This window comes from Acinonyx jubatus, chromosome C1 (assembly GCF_027475565.1).
Source record: "Acinonyx jubatus isolate Ajub_Pintada_27869175 chromosome C1, VMU_Ajub_asm_v1.0, whole genome shotgun sequence".
NCBI classification, from domain to species: domain Eukaryota; kingdom Metazoa; phylum Chordata; class Mammalia; order Carnivora; family Felidae; genus Acinonyx; species Acinonyx jubatus.
In genome coordinates this window covers 30,263,120-30,281,965 of record NC_069381.1, presented here as the reverse complement: position 1 = coordinate 30,281,965, position 18,846 = coordinate 30,263,120, and the positions used below count along the sequence as shown (strand labels likewise).

Here is an 18,846-nt window from a genome sequence, read left to right as displayed (position 1 = left end):
GGGCGGGGCTGAGGCGGGGCCGGGGCGGGGCCGGGGCGGGGCCCGACTTCCCGGCCGGTAGCCCGCACCGCCGCGCGGAGACCTGGAGCCAGCGCTGGCCATGAAGCGGCCCAGGGAACCGAGCGGCTCTGACAGCGAGTCCGACGGACCCATCGACGTGGGCCGCGAGGGCGAGCTGAGGTGAGGGCCGGGATGGGGATACTGGGAGTGCCTGGACGGGTTCAGCGGGCCCAGGACTCGTCTTCCGTATGGCCCCGGGAGATGCAGGTGTGGGCGACTGCCCGCAGGTGTGTGTGGGGTAGGGGTGAGGGTGGGAGGCGGGGACACTTGTGCAGCGTGGGCCGTGACACGCACGAGTGTCTGGATCTTCTGCGCTCTGGGCCATTCAGGGCTGAGGGTGTCGGGATGGAAGTGGAGTTCAGCTCCGGGATGCCGTGCCCAGTTGGTGATCCTCCTTGCGTGGAAGTGCCAGGCTGAGGCTCTTGGAGGAGATTTCCCTGAGGATTTTAGGAAACCTTCATAGACTATTGGTATCACACACCCCGGTCCAGAATCTGCCTGAGTAGGCAGAATAGCCGTACTTTTTCAATTCTACCCTAGCTTGGGTGCACTTTTCATGCAGTACACAAAACGCTTCCAGGGGGAAGGGAAACCTCCCCTCCCTTGAGCAAATTGGACTTTGGAATTAAGGCTTTGGTACTGAAGAAAATAATAGCTGACTTGTCAGTGCGAGGGCGGAGACTCCAATTCCAACACTCTTTCTACTGCACACCCTGCTGCCAATGTATTTCAGCTCTAAATATTCTGACTTGCTTCAGACTTGTAGAACAAATGGCACTTGTACAGTTCTGCTACTTCTCCCAGTTCTGTGAACAATCTAAGCTTCAGTTTCCTCGTCAGTAAAATGGTTATAAACAATATAACCTATCTCAGGTTTATTGGGAAAATCAATAAGATAGTGTATGTCATGAGCTTAGCACAGGGCTTAGCACATAGCAAGTATTTAATTCATGTCAGGCACCCAACATGTGATACCCAGAGCCCTGAAAGAGAGGCAGGGACTGAGTGGGAGTCTGTGGGCCTGGGTCCCAGCCCCAAATCTGCCACCAACTCACCACGTGAACTTGGACCATTATTTTTTCTTTCTGAGCCTGTTTCCTCATCAAAAAAATAAAGGAGGAATCATGGAGTGGGAAAGAGAGAGGGCTATCTGATCTCTCCTGGCTCATCCAAACCTGACTCTCTAGAATAGATCTGAAAGGAGGACTCAGGGGGTGCCTGGGTGGCTCAGTCAGTTAAGTGTCCTACTCTTGATTTCGGCTCAGGTCATGATCTCAGCGTCCTGAGATTGAGCCCCCAGTTGGGCTCCACACTGGGCGTAGAGTCTGCTTGAGATTCACTCTCTGCCTCTCCCTCTCCTCCTCTCCCCCTCTCCCCCCTCCCTCTCCCTCCCCCTCCACTGGCACTCCAGCATGCTCAGAAGAAAGAAAGAAAGAAAGAAAGAAAGAAAGAAAGAAAGAAAGAAAGAAAGAAAGAAAGATTGATTCAGCTCCTTCTTAGGGATGTTTTTGAGGGCATTTCATAATTTCAATGACTTCAGTTTTCTGAGACCAGGATATCCTACCTCAATCACAAATCCTTGTAAAAGGCCACCAGCTTCCAAGTATTTATAGTTTATAACAGGAGGTAAGTCAATAGATAACCCCCTTGCATCCTGTACATTAATTAGGTTTTGGGGTATATGATATAATTTCCTATGCAACTTATTAGCTTTCTTAAATTGTTTAGCAGAAACTGCTATTTAGAGAAGCAATTCTCTGAGTCCGGGCCTGCTAGCAGCAGGGAAGGGCCCAGCTCCATGTGCTGCTGGTGGAAGGGGGGTCTCAAATTCAATGTCATTGGGTCTTCATGAATCAGAGGGACGAAATCGATGCCAGAGAGCCAGCTCTGTCTTCTAAGAATTTGCAGCCTGGCCAGTGACCTGCCAGGTCACACAAAGACCATGGATAGGATAGAAGACAGAAGGAGAGACAGACTGTGGGCTGTGAGAGCACCCAAGCAGGGAGGGGTCACTTACAACCAGAGGCATCAGGGAGGGCTTCTTGAAGGTGGTGGCATTTGGGCAATGGCATAAAGGATCAGTGGGTAGATTTTTCCTATACAGCATTTTGTGCTTTTAGCCAGAGCCCATTTTTAGACACTGTCTAGATTCTTAGAGGAGCAGACCCCCTCAGAGCAGAGAAAGCAGTTGGACATCTGGCAGAGGCTGACTTATAGACCCCTCTTTGTAGCACTCACCAAAGGGCCCTCCCCCCAGCAGACATCAATGCTTCAATTCAGGGAGTGTTGAACGATGCCTGCTGTGGCCCAGACCCTGGGCTGGGCATGGGGGACCCAGATGTATCCTGCTAAGCCTCTGCCCTCAGGGAATTCTCAGAGAAGAGCTTCATGTACAAAGAAAGTCAGATAAACAGTGGCAAGGGCCACAGGACTGGGGCAGCCAACTTCCCTGGGGTCAGAGGCAGGGCGCAAATCCCCCCCCCCCCCAACTCAGAGATGTGAGAATAAGGAGCAGGGTGTATTCTGTTGTCCCTGTGGGCATCTGCCTAGTGATGGCATCTTGCCCCATATAAGAAAATCACTCCTATCTGAACCCAGCCTCCTGACACATGAGAGTATAGCCTCTCTCCCCTCACCCTCTCTGTGAACATTCAGTGAGCACCTGTCATATGGCAGGCACTGGGTCAAGGTCTGTGGGTCTTTCCTACATGATTTAGGGCACATGGTGGCCTTTGAAGTTAGATAGACCTGAGTTTGATTCTCACCACCATTAACTTGGGCATTTCTGAACCTCCATTTTCTCCCTTACAACACTGGTATGCTAATACCTACCTCACAGGGTGAGCCTTTGATGAGATAATGTATCTAAAGGGCACAGCTCTCTGATTTGGCCCAAGGTAGCTTCTGGCAAGTGCTGCTCTCGAAGGGATTGCCATGTAGTTGGAAGATGCCATGTTCAAGAGGCAGAATGGTCTAATGAAAAGACTAGAAGTCTGAAGACTTACTAGGCACGATTCTGAATTCTTTGTGTCTCTGTCACTCCATCTATCAAATGATTATTTTTCCTAATGTGAAATAGCCCCAATACTACTTAATTCACAAGGCTGTTGTGCAATACCTGAGATAAGTGAATGTGGAAGTACTGTCTAGAACAAGGAGTACTGGCTGTGTGACACACGTGAGGGAGTGACACACATGGGGGGGGGGTGACAATACTGGATTAAAAGCCAATAGACTTGGCTCCAGTTCTGGAATTTCCTCTAATTTGCTGTGTGGCCTGGAACAGACCCTTCCCCTCTCAGAGTTTCCTTATTTTACAAGGGGGCTCAGCACTCCCTGAAATCCCTTCATTGGGGGACATTGTGATCCTGCCTTTCTTTGGCTGATGCAAAATGAGTGGGGTCACCTGCAAGGGTTCCACGGGGAGAGTTCCCGAGGGGGAAACCGAGAATGGGTGTTGAGGGCAGTCAGGACTGGCAGCCAGACCACCTTGAAATCTGCCCGCCCCCCAAGAGACCTCCCCAGAAATCAGGCTAGGGACCACTCGAGGCCCATGGAGCAGATCTTGATGGTCAGCATATCTTCTCTGGGTCTGTGAAAATCTGCCTTATTTTCAGACTCGCAGACAAGAAACTCTCACACCTCCCCCCAATGTCAGGGCCAGATCACAGCCTGGAAGTGAGCTCTGGTTGAGCTCTTGGGAGCTTTAAGGATAAGGGGACTGGAGGGCTATTCAGACAGACAGGAAATAGGAATCAAGAGGGAAAACAATGCTGAATTTGGGGCCAGAAGACATGGATTCCTATGCTGGCTTTGCTCCTTAGCAGCTGCATAGGCTGGGCAAGCTGCCTTAGGTCTCCAAGGCTCAGCATACTCATCTGTAAAATGGGGCTTTTGTTAGGCTTGAAGGAGGGAAAGATATGTAGTAATGCCAAGACAACTGTGAAGTGAAGTTTGGCTGTGAGATATGGGAGTCAGGGAAGAGGGATAATACCGCAGAGAACAAGTGACCGAGTGAGTGGAAAAAGAGATAGCAAAGCCACCATGCCCTGAAAGGGGTGCGTCAGCCTCTGACAGATGGTCCCTGAGGAGGGATCAGGCTGAGGGGCAGTGACGTGCGCAGTGCTAACCCAATACCCCTGGAGACTCCTTATCCAGCCTAGGGGGGACAAAGGCCATGTTTTAGTATCCCTTGACTCTTGGGGCTTGTCCTGAGTGTAGCTTTGTAAACACGGTGCCCTCCAGACCTCAGGATCTGGCTGTCGGAGCCCTAGACCCAGCTTGCTGGGCCATCCTTCCCAGGAGCTTCATAGGCCTCTTACCGGCCCTTCTCATCCGGATGTCTGGATGGAGATATCCTTTTCCAGACGTAGCTGGACAAAGCCAGGGACACAGCAGTGGGATTTGATCAATGTTGATGTGGACTCTCCTGCAACCTTCTTTCTTTGAGCAGCTGACGAAGATGATCTAACCTCTCATGCCAGGAGGGTAGTCACTTGGGCTGGCACCTTCCTCATGAGCCACACAGGTGCCCATTCCACAAAGGCCTAGCAGGTAGCTTTTATGCTGTCACTTCTCTGTTCCCCAGTGATGCCAAGGACAAGGGCAAGAGGAGGGAGCTCAACCATGAGCTCTGCCCTGTTCCAAGCACTGTTGGGTACTGGGGCTACAATAGTGAATGAGCCAGACATGGTTCGTGACCTCAGGGAGCTTATGCACTTGGTGGAGAGATAGACATTAATCAAATAATCATATAAACAAAAAACAACAAATGAGCAATACATGCTGTGAATGCAGGATGCTAGGAGAGGGTAGAGCAGGGGCTATCTAGTGGGAGGGAAGATGGCAAGAAGGCTCCCCCAGGAAGATAAAATCTGAGTTGAGATTTGAACAGTGGGAGAAGGTACTAGGCAAAGGGGCTTGGGCTTGGAGGTGGGGAGACAGCATGCCCTAGAGAATTTTAGGCTAGGGAACAGTGTGTGTAACCACAGGAACAAGTTAGGGCATCCGCAGGCTGGAGCACACAGAACAAAAGAGAGTTGAGTCTAGGAGGTGACAGGAGCCAGCTGGGCCACCTGAAAAACAGTGGTCTTGATCCTAAAAGCATTGAGAAGGCCCTGAGGAGGGTTTTTTTTTTTTTAATGTTTATTTATTTTTGAGAGAGAGAGAAAGACACAAAGCACAAGTGGGGGAGGGGCAGAGAGAGAGGGAGACACAGAATCCAAAGGAGGCTCCAGGCTCTGAGCTGTCAGCACAGAGCCCAATGCGGGGTTTGAACCCATCAACTGTGAGATCATGACCTGAGCTGAAGTTGGACACTTAACTGACTGTGCCCCTTTATATATATATATATATTTTTTTTTTAAGTGCCCTTTTTATTATATATATATATATATATATATATATATATATATATATATTTTAATGTTAACGTTTATTTATTTTTGAGAGCCTGAGGAGTTTTAAGAGAGTGACAAGATCAGATGTACATTTAAATGAGCACTGTGCCTGTTTGTAGGGTCTTGCAGCCATCCAGGTGAGAGATGATAGAGGTTTGATCCTCAGAGCAGTGGTGGAGATAAGGAGGATAGAGGTGAGATGTGTCTTAGACACAGAATGGGCACGTTTGGATAAGCGGGTGAGGACAGAAGAAGAATCAAAAGTGGTAAGGGACACCTGAGTGGCTCAGTCAGTTGAGCGGCTAAGCGTCCGACTTCAGCTCCGGTCATGATCTCCCAGTTCAAGCCCTACGTCAGGCTCTGTGCTGACAAGCTCAGAGCCTGGAGCCTGCTTTGGATTCTGGGTATCCCTCTCTCTCTGCCCTTCCTCAGCTCGCCCTCTGTCTCTCAAAAATAAATAAAAATGTTAAAAAAAATTTTTTTAAAGTGGTAGCCAGGTAGCCTTGTAGACCTGGGAGATGGGTGCCTTCGCTGAGATGGGGGCCCAGGGGAGACAGGAGAGGGGGAGAGGGAGGACGAGGCAAGCTCATGGGTGCCTGTTCATGTGGGTGGCATTTTGCATTCTGAAATGGCAGGGGAGTCACCTCGTCTAAAGTTATTTGTTGATAGGGCATCTCACACTCTCCGCCTCCCCGGCCACTCCGGGAGCTGAGCGTCTGGAGCGCTGGGACCTGGCCGACCGCGCATCTAGGCCAGCGCGGGACTTGAATGGGGCCTCCAGGGTGTTGGCCAAATGAATGGTCCTCAGTGTAACTCTACGAATCCCCTCCATTCCAGAAGAACCTCTAAGCAGGAAACCGTTAGGGGGGCGAGCAGTTGGGCTGCAGAAGATTTTGGTCAGTCTGGGCAGGAAAGACCCCCCGGGGCTGAGCCTCTTCCGGGTGACGGGGACTCCCGGGTGCGAGCAAACATCCATCCTGTGCCAGACCTGCGAAGCGAGGCCGACGCGATGCGGGCCCGGGGCCTTCGCGGCATCCCAAGAGTCCGAGGGGGCCTGTGACCCAGATGCCCCCTCCCCCTCCCCCGGGCCGCGCTGCGTGGGAGGAGGCGGCAGCTGCCGGCGGGGCGGAGGGCGGCCGGCGGGCGCGCCCGGCCCGTGGGAAGCGGCGGCATCTGCTCTTTCCACGCTCTTCCCAGCGGCTCTCTCTGAAACCCAACCCGCCGGCCCTGCCCCGCCGCCGCCGCCCGCGCCCTCGCCCGCCCCGCCCGGGATCGGGTTGCAGGAGCCCCGAGGCCGGCTGCGGTTCCCCGACGCCCGCGGCGAGGGGCAGGGGGCGAGGCCGAGGGGGGTCGGGCCGAGAGCCCAGCACCCACCCCCCCCCCCCCAGCCCCTCGCGGCCCCAGCCGCCGCGCGACCCTAGTGCAGGAAACCGAGCGCAGGGGGGACTTGGCCGGGGGAGCAATGGGCCCCCACCCACGCCTGCCCTGCGCCACTTCCCGGCCTGGGAGCCCTGAGCCGCCTGGGAGACCACGGCTGTCTGGGAGGGGGCTCTGCCCGCCCACATCCCCGCCTCCTCCAAGGTCAGCCCAGGCCAGGGAGATGGTCCCTGAGCTCTGAAAAATCAGCCTTTCTCTTCTTCGTCTGCAGCCAGATGGCCAGGCCGCTGTCCACCCCGAGCCCTTCGCAGATGCAAGCTAGGAAGAAACGCAGAGGGGTGAGTGTCTGTCTCCGCGGAGTCGCCCGGCAAATTTTTGCCCTGGGTCCCCAGGGGCCCAGCCCAGAGAACCCTGGTCGGAAATATCAACCAATCTAGACTGCCTGAGTGCAAATTCTGGCTCTGCCAGTGGCTAGCGGAGTGGCCTTGGGCAAGCCACTCAACCTCTCGGTGCCTCATTTCTTCAACTGTGTCACTGAAAAAATGACAGTGCCTACCTCAAAGGGCTGTTTTGACGACTGAGTTAATATAATGCGCCCAGAACCACACCTGACACACAGTTAGGCTTTATTATTTATTCCAGCCTTCTGTCTCTACTCTCTGAGCCCAGAATTTTCATTTCCTCACTGCGTGCCAAGGGGTAGGGCAGGGGGATAGAGAAGGAAGCTCCCGGGTTTGCTATTGGCCGTCTTATCCCGGCACCCCCTTCTCTCCCAGGATGCGGCTATGCTTCTGCCCTGGGAGTCCCAAGACCTGGAATGTGGCAGAGACCAGCCCTGCCACTCACTGAGGCAAACCACTTCCTTCCAGCCCTTATCTTTATCTGTAAAATGGGGGTCATAATGTCTGCCCCACTGTCAGCATTCTGCTACCAGTCTGGTGAGGTGAGAATGAGTGTGAATGGAAGGTCTTCCGGACTGGAAGCAAAGCCTCTTCATGACCCAGCAACTGAGGAGGTGACCTCGACCTGCAGGAACCTCCAGGAACTGCTCCCACGCGGGGGCTGGTGTCCCTGTTCTGACTGGTCGGTACCCTGATGTACAGTGGTTAAGCATTTTGAATAGCACCCCAACAGACCAAGACAAGAGATCTGAGTTCTACTCCCAGCTTTGCACTTCCTTCTTATGTGACCTTAGGCAAGTCACTGCTCCTCTCCGAGCCTCAGTTTCCTCCTCCATAAAGTAAGACTAGACTTCTCTCCTTCACAATATTTTAACTATGAGTCAGTGGTCATCCAAGCACGTTGGAAACTGGTGAAGTGGCTGCAAGTAAATTCCTGTCGTTGTTTTTTAGATTATAGAGAAACGGCGCCGGGACCGCATCAACAGCAGCCTTTCTGAACTGCGACGCTTGGTCCCCACTGCCTTTGAGAAACAGGTGTGTGACATTCCCCATTGTGCTAGAGGAAGTACCATGCAGGTGGCAGATAAGGTCCATTTTTCATGGCATGTCTTACTGATTGGTGGCAGCTGCCTGAGGTGCTGGGGTTTTGTGTACTGATATCTGTCACTGGCCAGGGATAAGGGGAATGGAAATTTGTATTTACTGTGGCGTCTCAGATGTTGTGGCTCTGTGTCCATCACCCCATGATCCCAAAGGGTAGGGATTATTATGCCCATGGCACGGGTAAGGAAATTGAAGCACAGAGAGGTAAAGTAACTCTCACTAGATCACACAGCTAAGTAAATAGCAGAACGGAATGGGAACACCGAACTGTGTTTGGTTCTAAAGCCCCCTAGCCCCTCTGTGCTACTGACAGTCCCAGAGCCATTTGAAAGTGGAACAGGCTACCCGGGGAGCGAGCCCCCTGCCGTTGCACCTGTGGAAGAGGAAGACTACAGTGGAAGCCAGACAGTTAAACCAATCAGACTGCCTGGAAGATTCTCTACCCTGTGCTCCAAGGCATGGTCATGGGTCATGTGCCTTTCTTCCTGAGAAGAAGTCAGTCATTCCACAGACGTTCGTTCACTCAAACTTTCACAGGCCCAGCTAGACCTAGACCTGGTACCTGCCCTCAAGAACTTACGTGGAGAGTCTGACACTCAGGCTTCACTTGGGAGATCAGGTGATGCTGGACGCTTAGGAATCATTGCTCAAGAGAGAATAGAGGAGGAGCAAGCGCTGTGGGGCTAAGATGATGAGCTAGATCTCGGGCGTGGTGGGTGTGGAGTTGATTCCCAGGAAAGCTGGTCTAGAAGGCAGATGGGCACTCAGGAGTGGCATTCCAGTGACGGTGCACTGTCATGGAGGTCACATACGAGACCTCCCAGGGAGAGTGTGTCTAGTGAGCAAGAGCCAGGTGGAAGAAGAAGCAAGAACACAGGGTGTTGTGGAAGTCAAGGGAAGGGGGGACGTTGCAGGAGGGACGCTCAACAGTGCAGCGGGCGGGCGGATGAAAATGAGACCTGAAGAGAATCTATTCGGCTGGGCGCCTTGGCCAAAGCAGAAGCCTAAAGGCTGGCAGTGGTGGAGTGGGAGGACGACCTTGAGCTGGTGAGGTTGCTGACGCCTCCGGGAAGTGAGAGAGAGGTCAGCTGGAAGCCTTCACACTTCTGTCCTCTGCGCACACAGGGCTCCTCCAAGCTGGAGAAGGCCGAGGTCCTGCAGATGACAGTGGATCACTTGAAAATGCTCCACGCCACTGGTGGGACAGGTACTGATGCTTTTCTCTCCCATGAGTCATTCAAGCAACAAATATGTGGGGGCGAGGCCCTGGGGATCCACTGGTGAGCAAAGCAGATGGGGTCCCTGCCCTCATGGAGCTCACAGTCTATGGTGGGGCTAAAGCAGGTCCAGGTGGAGCAGCCACAAAGCCTGTCTCTCTCCTTTCAGTATCGCCCTCTCCACTGTCAGTGTCCCCATGTGTCCCAACCTTGTTCTCAACTCCACTCCTTCCAGCCTTAGCCCTTGGAGGAGCTCTCCTACACAGACTGGCTTCACCACCCTTAGCCCCCCTCTGGCTTCCCCACCCTTAGCCCCCACCCTCCTTAAGCATTAGCCTGAATGAACTCATTCTCACTGGGATCCCAGTTGAACCCCTGGGTGGGGCCTGCCTGAGATTTTTAGCCACAGATGTTCACTGGGGTGCCTTCTGGGCTAGTGCTGGGGTAATAGTGTGTCCTCAGCAGTGCTGGGATTGTATGTCATGCTCACAGTTCAAGATCGGTCGGTCGTGGGATTGTGGTAGCAAAGAATTGTAACTCATTCCGTTACTTTGAGCTGGTGCATTACAGTGAAGTCATGGAACTGTGGCTTTCAAAAGACTAAGCCTCACTGTATTTTTTGGTGATTTCACAACCGAGAAAGCTGGAAAGCTCCACAGACCTTGACACAAGAACCTAAGTCCTAAAACCTTAACTTGCTACCTTTGGAGGGGACAGTTGCATTTTAATTGACCCAGCCTGGTGCTTCTCAAGCTTCAGTGAACTGCGCAGGATCATCTAGGGGCAGGCAGCCCTGGGGCACACCCCGGAGATTCTGAGCCAGGAGGTCTGGCCTGGAGGTTAGGAATTTGCAAGTTTAGCAAGCATGCCTGATGACCCTGATGCAGGTGGTCGCTTTGAGAACTTCTGCCAAAGGAATGCATGGGCAACAGTGAAAACTTCTGATTTCGGTCAACCAGTGGGGGAGACACTTCAAACTACATTTATGGTTACCCAATTAAAAGAAAAACAGTGACTAATATTTGGGGCAGCATTTTGTAGTTTCAAAATGCTTTCACCATCGTTATCTCATTCAATTCCTATAAGAATCTCGAGGCTGGGGGTTGTCGCCATCACCATTTTCTGGCTAAGGGCTAATGGGAAGACAGAGATGTGGCTTAGAGCACTGCTTTTGGGTTAGAATCCTGAACTGAGTTGATTCGAATCCCATGAATTGTGAGGTTGGCTCTATGACTTGCCAGCTCTATTACGTTGGACAAATGATTTAGCTTCTCTATTCCTCAGTTTTCTCATCTCTGAAATGGGAGTAATGACAGGGTTTTTCTAAGTATTAAATCAGATAATGCAAATTAAGTACTCAATAAGAACTCAGAAAATGTTAGTTGAAAAAGAACAGCAAACACAGAAACTGAAGGGTTTTGCTCAAAGTCGCATAGTTAAGTATACAATAAGGTCTTGCCCCCAAGGAGGCCTGACTCCAAACATCGTCTCCCGTAGAGCTGTCCCTCTGTGGGGGCCTCAGCCATGAACCAGGGACCGGATATTTGCTGCCATAGTCATGAGGCCAGTGCTCACAGAGGCTATTCTGTCTTTGCACAGAAGGTGGTTGATAGCGGGGCAGGTATAAAGGCAGTGAGAATGAAATACCTCTGTGGGCAGTCCACCTGGTCAGACCTCACTGAAACCAGCCAAAGAGAGGGTCCCAGCCTGATGGCAGCAGCTGAGGACCAGAGCGGGGTCCTGCTTTCCTGACAGCCCTTCAGGCTAGGGGACAGACTCAAATGCCCACAGGGGCCAAGCCAGTAATATGCCCTTGACCCTTGAACAACACAGGTTTGAGTAGCACAGGTCCTCTTCTATGCAGAGTGTTCGCAGTAAATGTGTTAGAAAATTTTTTAGAGATTTGCAACAGTATGAAAAACAATTGCAGATGCACCACATAGCCTAGAAATATTGGGAAAACATAAGAAAAAGTTAGGTATGTCATGAATGCGTGAAATAAATGTAGATGCTGGTCTGTTTTATCATTCGCTACCGTAAAATAGACACGCATCTATTATTGACGTTACAACTTATCAAAACTTCCTCATACAAATACTTACAGACTGCACATGGTGCCATTTGCAGTGGAGAGAAATATAAATGTGAAGATGCATTATAATCTTAATTGCATAAAAGTCGCTGTAGTTTATACATACCGTGCTACTGTGATAATTTCCTAGCTACCTCCTGTTGCTCTTGCGGTGAGCTCAAGTGTTGCGAGTATCTGCTTAAGACTCCATGTGACACTAATCATCTCCGCGTGAGCAGTTCGTCTCTCCAGTAAATTGCTATCACGGTAAAAAGTTATCTCTGGCGGTTCTCACTCTAGGTAGTTTCTGGGGAGTCAAAAGTTTGCTCAGGTTTTCGACTGCACTGGGGGAGGATCAGTGCCCGTAACCCCATGTCGTTCAAGGGTCAGGTGTAAATGATGAATTCGTTGACTGTTTCTGTGCACCGTTGCATTTAATTTCACCTTCACAGCAAGTATCACTATATGCCCATTTTGCGGCCAAGGAAATTGAGGCTTAGAAAGATTAAGAGGCTTGTCCACAGTCAGGCAGCTAGTCAAGTGGAGAAGTTGAGGTCCAAAGACCTCAGGCTTCACTGTGACATTATGCTGCCTTCTCTGAGGAGTCCCCAAGCTCTGACCGCTGCTGCCGCCACCTCCCAACATCCGCCTTCACCAGCAGGCAGGGGTGTTCTACACCTCTACGTGCACAGGCCTGTCACACCTGGCAAAGCGTCCACTTAAACGACAGTACCTTGGTCGCAAAGTTTCTTCTCTGCCTTAATCATGAATTCCGATGAAAACAATACTCTACATTTTATCCTGCTTCATAGTTCAGTGAACTCACTTAGTCCTCACAACACACCCCAGATACCCCAGGAAGGGGTGATTATTCCCACTTTACAGGTGTGGAGACCAGGGCTCAGAGAGGTGAGGTGACACGCCCAGGGTCACACAGACCTGACCCCAGGATCAGCACTTGTCCCCCACCTGGCATGCCCTCATCACGCCTCACTTTGCAGGATTCTTTGATGCCCGAGCCCTGGCAGTTGATTTCCGGAGCATCGGTTTTCGGGAGTGCCTCACCGAGGTCATCAGGTACCTGGGGGTGCTGGAAGGGCCGAGCAGCCGTGCAGACCCTGTCCGGATTCGTCTTCTCTCACACCTCAACAGCTACGCAGCTGAGATGGAGCCTTCTCCCACGCCCGCTGGCCCCCTGGCCTTCCCTGCCTGGCCCTGGTCCTTCTTCCATAGCTGTCCAGGGCTGTCAGCCCCCAGCAGCCAGCTCACCGTCCTGGGAAGAGTGCCCGGTCCCATCCTCCCCAGCGCCTCCTCTCTGGTCTACCCCATCCCCGCCCTCCGAACCACTCCCGTGCGCAGAGCCGCTGGTACTGTCCTGCCAGCCCGGAGGCATGTGCTGCCCAGTCGAGGGGCATCTTCTACCCGGAGGGCCTGCCCCCTGGAGAGGCCCGCTGCCCCCCTCCCCGTGGCCCCCAACATCAGGGCTGCCAGGAGCAGCCACATGGCACCCCTCGTGCGATCTTCTTCCCCCGTGCTCCCTGGCATCCTGGGGTCCCCTGCTTATGTGGGTGTTCCTGCCCCCAGGCCTTCTTCCCCAGGGGCTGCTGGGAGGCCAGCAGGAGCTGTGCTCTGCCACTCCTGGGTCTCTGAAATCACTGAAATCGGGGCTTTCTGAGGCGGCTTCTCCCCGGGAGTGAGGAGGGTTCTTTTTCCAGGAGCTTTAAAAACAGTGCTATCGTCTGCCCTGCTTCCTGGCCTGGCTCATCTATGTATGAAGGCATCTTCCTCACCTATCAGAGGCGCCCCTTCCTCCTCTGGCCCATCTCCCCTCCTCACTGCCTGTCCCAGCTTGCCCACCCAGCTCTCTTGGAGCTGTTGTGATCTCAGAGGCCTTGTCTCATTTCTTACCTGGACAGATAAGTCGTGGGAGGGCCCCCACTAGCTTTGCCCAGACTCTTACCTGCCCCCCGGGCACACAGGGGGCAGCAGGCATGAATCTAAGGTCTGGGAACAAAGCTTTCACCTAAAGGCACAGTGGCCTCGGGCAGATTGCTTGCCTAGAGAGATCAGACCCCCCGGCCAGAGCAGTGACTGACTGGTGCAGCCTTCCCAGGCCCCCAGGGCCAGAACGTAGTGTCTGCCTCGCTTCCGGAGACAGTTACTGAGCAGGGGCCACAAAGTTGTCTCTGGAGAACCCCTGTCTGCCCCTGCCCACCCCACTGCAGTGAACCACAGGACAGCTGCCCTGTGCACCACGGCCAAGGCCTGGGGATTAGGGGCCCAGCAGGGCCTGCTCGGGCCATCTTCCCCACTGCAGACACCTACCCTCCAGCTGACCCACACTTCCCTGCACAGAGCTGGGAGATTTCTGGGCAGCAGTAAGACTCCAAAACAGGGCGTTCTCACCAGCAGGCCTGGGACAGCGTTCCCAGACAAGAGCCAGGATTGAGCAAAGAGAACCCAGCTCCCGGCCTCTCGTGCCATCACCATCCTCCAGATGTGTGGTCCCCGTTGGGTGCACAGTGTGGAAGGTCATGTTCCCATGTGATGGCGCCCAGAGAGGAACCCTCTTGGGATTCCACACCAGACGTTTGTGCTGCCTGGTTTGTATCCGGCTCACAGAGCCCAGACTGTGGGGATAGCCAAGGGCCGTCAGGCTGGACAAAAATAACTGCAAGGAGGGGTGAGAGGAGGGACAGTCAGAGGCGGCTCGGCCCTTCAAGGTCACACGGTGGGTCAAGGGCCTGAGATCCTGTTCACCCAGGATTCCACGCAGCTGGCTCTGCTCAGAGGCCATTTCATTACCCAGCTCCGCCTGGGCCTAAGAGAGGGAACAAATGGCCTGGTGACCATTCCTGGTGGAACAGCAGAGACTGGACAAGATTGGGGCAGACCCAGGACTGACATTCAGCTGGACCAGTACTGCCAGACCAGTTGTAAAAAATGTAGAACCACTTCTGTGCTTGTTGGCAAGTATTCACATCCCCCGAGTGCCTCTAAGTGGCCCCCTGCCCCAGGTAGCTTTGGGTGGCTTTTCCCCCAGGACCCCATGCTGGTTAATGCCTGGTAGACCCAAGACTATGGGGTCCTCCAGCTGGCAATTCCTTGGTGCTTATTTGCACTGGTTATTAAATACTTCCTTCAAATGTCACCCCTGGCAAGATTCTTTCACCCCCACCCTTTGATGGAACTACCCTCCCCAGAGACTAAATTGAGGAGGTCCTTGGGCTCAGAAATAGGGTTTGCTAAAACCCTGGGGGAGAGAGCCCTTTCAGATAAGTAGAGCAGAGGGCAGAGATCATTTAAATGACCCAGAAATCTCTTTTAAAAAAGGCAAATTCCTCAAGAAGGCATGAAGAGCTGAAGTGTTCTTTCAGTCCTCAGGGTTAGGTCCATCAGATCTCTGTCCTCCTGGATACATCTGAGGTGTGTAGCAGTGGGGAGAGAGGGTGTCGTTTTAAGGAGGGGGTCACCGGCCTAGAGTGCTCCTGAGGGAGACGACAGGGAGGGCAGGGTGGTCAGCAGGCTCCCAGGAGCGGGGAGAGGGGGACAGAAGGCAGAGCCCGACTTGTCCTTTCTCACAGAGGACGGGAGGGGCTGCTTCTGCTCCGAGACTCCCTTCTTCCCTTCCTCGTCTCCCTGGCTATCCCAGCTGGTGGCTCACTGCTCCCCTGACACCATGTCAGTGCCACAATCCTGCAGTTTGGCAACTTGATAGCCCGAGAATATGGAAAGCCCATTTCCATGTTTCCAGTCCCCAACTCCAGGAGAGTCCGTTGACACCATCGAATGAGATGGAAATGGCCCAGAACTTCCAGCATCTGAGTTGACCTTGGGTTCATTCTCCCCCAAGAGATGGTGGGTGGGATTGGTGACTATGTATTTGTTTCCGGGGTTGAGGACTTGCATCTTTTGTTTCTATCCCCAACCCTTTCTGGTGTCCCCAACTCCTACCCCATTGCTGGGGCTGTTGCAGGCATCCAATAAAGTTGTTTTAGTTCTTCTAAAAACCTCAGAAAGATTCTACTTCTTAATATCTCTGGAGTCAATACTCTTCTCTCTGAACCTACAGCTATCACCCTGGTGTGGCCACTTCACCTGCCCCCAAATCACTGCCCTCCACAAGGTCACCTTGCTTCTCTCTTGCTTTGTCACTCTGTTCTCAAGGCAACCAGAAAGAGCTTTAAACATGCAAATCATATCATACCAACTCTGGTATAAAACCCTTACTCGATTACACTATTATTCCAAAGATAAAATCCAAGCTCTTCCTCTTCTGGTCCCAACCTGATTTCCAGCCAGTTCTGATCTTGTTCGCTGTGTTCCTGCCACTCTGGCTTTCCTTCCTTTTCTCAACATTTCAACCTATTTCCACTTCCAGGACTTTGCATATGCTGTTTCCTTGCCTAGAATGCTCTTCCCCTATCTTTGTCATGGCTGAGCTCTTTACACCCTCAAGCCTTGGCTTTAACCCACCTCCTCAGAGAAGGCTTCCTTGACTGCTTGAATAGTTAGTTCATCTATCTCAAAGTCCCTTATTCTTCCCCTTCATGGGGCACTTGCCATTACACATCATGTGTGTTTACTTCTTGGTTGACCGTCTCCCCCGGCAGCATGTAAGCTCCGTGAGGCCAGAGACCATGTGTGCTTTGCTCTCTACCCTGTATCTGGTGCCACGCACAGTACCTGGCTCTAATTTGGTGTTCAATAAATATTTGTTGAATAAATGAACTGGGGAGGTGAGGAATCTTCCAGACTCAAGCTGCTGGATGGTACGGGCCCCTGTAGGGATGAACTCCCAGCTGGCTGACTTTGTGGGGAGGCTGGAGAGCAAAGTGAGAGACGGGGCCAAGGTACTGGAAGTTCTGGCAAATGGGGAGGAGGCTCTGGCCAAAGAAAAGTGCACTCGCTCTGGAGCGCACACTGACAGCTGAGAGCAGGCAGGCGTCTCTGCCAGCAGGTATCGGTCTCCACTCTTGCCCTGATGGATTTGGCTTGCGGTAATTCTAACAAGCATTTGCAGAGGTCTGCTCTGTGCCAGACCAGGCATGGTGGAGCCAGAGGTGATGGGGACACTGTCACCCTGAGGGTGTGTGCCCTTCTTCTAATGACAGTTTGGTGAGGTGAGAGTGGAGTGAGGCCTGTTGAGAAGGCTGAGGGGACACAGAGGGGCTGTCTGCCTCTGCCTAGGGTGGCCACGGGGGAGGGGACAGCTACCAGAGGAGGCATTCTACCAGCACAGGGAACCTATGTGCAAAGGCCTGGAGACGTCACCAGGTGCCCTGCAAGTTGGTTCTAAGTTGAGTGCAGGCCTTCAGCAACGAAGGGAAGGCAGGCTAGCCTGGGCACTGAAGCCTGACTTCCTGGGTTCAGGCTCCACCTCTGTCACTTTTCAGGGTTGTGGTTTTGGGTAAGTTACTTAACACCCCTAAACCCAGCTTCCTCATCAATCAAATAGGGATGATGCAGTAATGGCTATTAACTGTTGTACCTACACCCCGGACACTGTGGGGATGCTTTTCTTGGAATGTTCCCATTTTATAAATGAGACAACTAAGCCAAGTCACCATCTCCTAAAGTTAGTGGAAATCAAATGGGGCAACACGCATAAAGCCCTCAGCCCAGAGCTTGTGCCATATGAAACATTCAATCTTAGTCATTAGTGTCATTAATGGAAAGAGGCTGGATCCAAATTGGGGAAAACCTTGGGTGCCATGCAGAGTTTGGGCTTTAGCTTATAGGCAATACAAGCCATGGAAGGTTCTGCCAGGTGAATACCAAGGCAAATGCCAAGGTCAGACCTTTTAAGAAAGTGCTGCTTGGGGGTGGGGGGGGATGCTGGGTGGCTCAGTCAGTTAAGTGTCTGACTCTTGATTTTGGCTCCAATCATGACCTCATGGTCAGGCTCTGTGCTGACAGCCCAGAGCCTGCTTGGGAATCTCTTTCTCTCTGTCCCTCCCCTGCTCACATGCTCACTCACTCTCTCAAAATAAAGAAATAAACTTAAAAAGAGAGAGAGAGGAAGAAAGAAAGAAAGAAAGAAAGAAAGAAAGAAAGAAAGAAAGAAAGAAAGAAAGAAAAGAAAGAAAAAAGAAAGAAAGAAAGAAAGAAAGAAAGAAAGAAAGAAAGAAAGAAAGAAAGAAAAAATGAAGGAAGGAAAGAAAGTCCTGCTTGGGGTAGTGACTGGGAGAAGGAGTTTCCAGGTTCAAATCTACCTATTCATTGGTAACACCTAGATGCTTTTTATTTTATTTTATTTTATTTTATTTTATTTTATTTTAGAGAGAGACAGGGAAAGAGAGAGTGGGGGAGAGGGACAGAGGGAGAGAGAGAGAATCCCAAGGAGGCTCCACACCCAGCACAGAGCCTGATGTGGAGCTTGATCCCACCACCCTGAAATCATGTCCTGAGCTGAAATCAAGAGTCAGACACTCAACTGACTCAGCCACACAGATGCCACTGCCCCAAGATGATGATTTAACCTGGGTGTGGCAGGGCCCAGACATCCAATAAGGAGGTGGGAAGAAGAGTTGGGATTTCTTTACTAGTCAACGTAAATTTCTATTCAGTAGGTGAACTGAACTCCAGCTTGTGAGCCTGGAAAGGACTGATACTTTCTGAGAAGCAAAGTGGAAATTAATTTCCACAAGGGCATCTCTGCCCTCCAGGTGCCTCCTAGTCCCTGGCCCATAGTAGATCCATAAGAAACATTTTGTGTTGGATGCTTTGGAAATTTATAATTCATTTAAGAGTCACTGAGTATTTTTTGACTTTGTGGAAAACTCAAGATATTAGCTTCCTTCCCTCCTTTCTGGGGAAGGAGGGTAGGAAGAATCAGGCCTGGATACCAGCTGATTGCATTAATAACGGTAAACAGTTTTGAGCCCTTGATTTACATGATTTCATATAATCCTCCTATAGCCCTGGGAGTAAAGTACTATTATTATCCCCATTTTACAGAAGAGGAAGTTGAGATTCAATTTGTTAGTGAAAGCACCCAAAATTTACAACACTAGTCAATGTTCTAGCCAAAGTGGAAATGAAGGTCTATCTGATTCAGTCTTACCCAATAGAGTGCACTGCTTCCTTCCCAAGCTGTGTCCTGTAATACAAAGCATAAGACATCCAGTGGCAGGCCTTAAGGATTGGTGGGCTGGACTATTATGTTAGCCTGAGAAGCCTTCAGCCCATCATGCTTTTCTCCCCTGTGCTAGTGA

General features: G+C 51.8%; 1 protein-coding gene across 1 annotated transcript; it reads left to right on the top strand.

The window, feature by feature from the left end:
* The first annotated feature begins 24 nt into the window (after window positions 1–24).
* HEYL (hes related family bHLH transcription factor with YRPW motif like) lies at window positions 25–15,639 on the top strand. The gene is made up of 5 exons (XM_027059566.2): window positions 25–180; window positions 7,108–7,174; window positions 8,189–8,272; window positions 9,467–9,548; window positions 12,631–15,639. The coding sequence occupies exons 1-5, from the start codon at window positions 101–103 to the stop codon at window positions 13,302–13,304; spliced, it is 987 nt and encodes a 328-aa protein (XP_026915367.1). The 5' UTR covers window positions 25–100; the 3' UTR covers window positions 13,305–15,639.
* The last annotated feature ends 3,207 nt before the right edge of the window (window positions 15,640–18,846 follow it).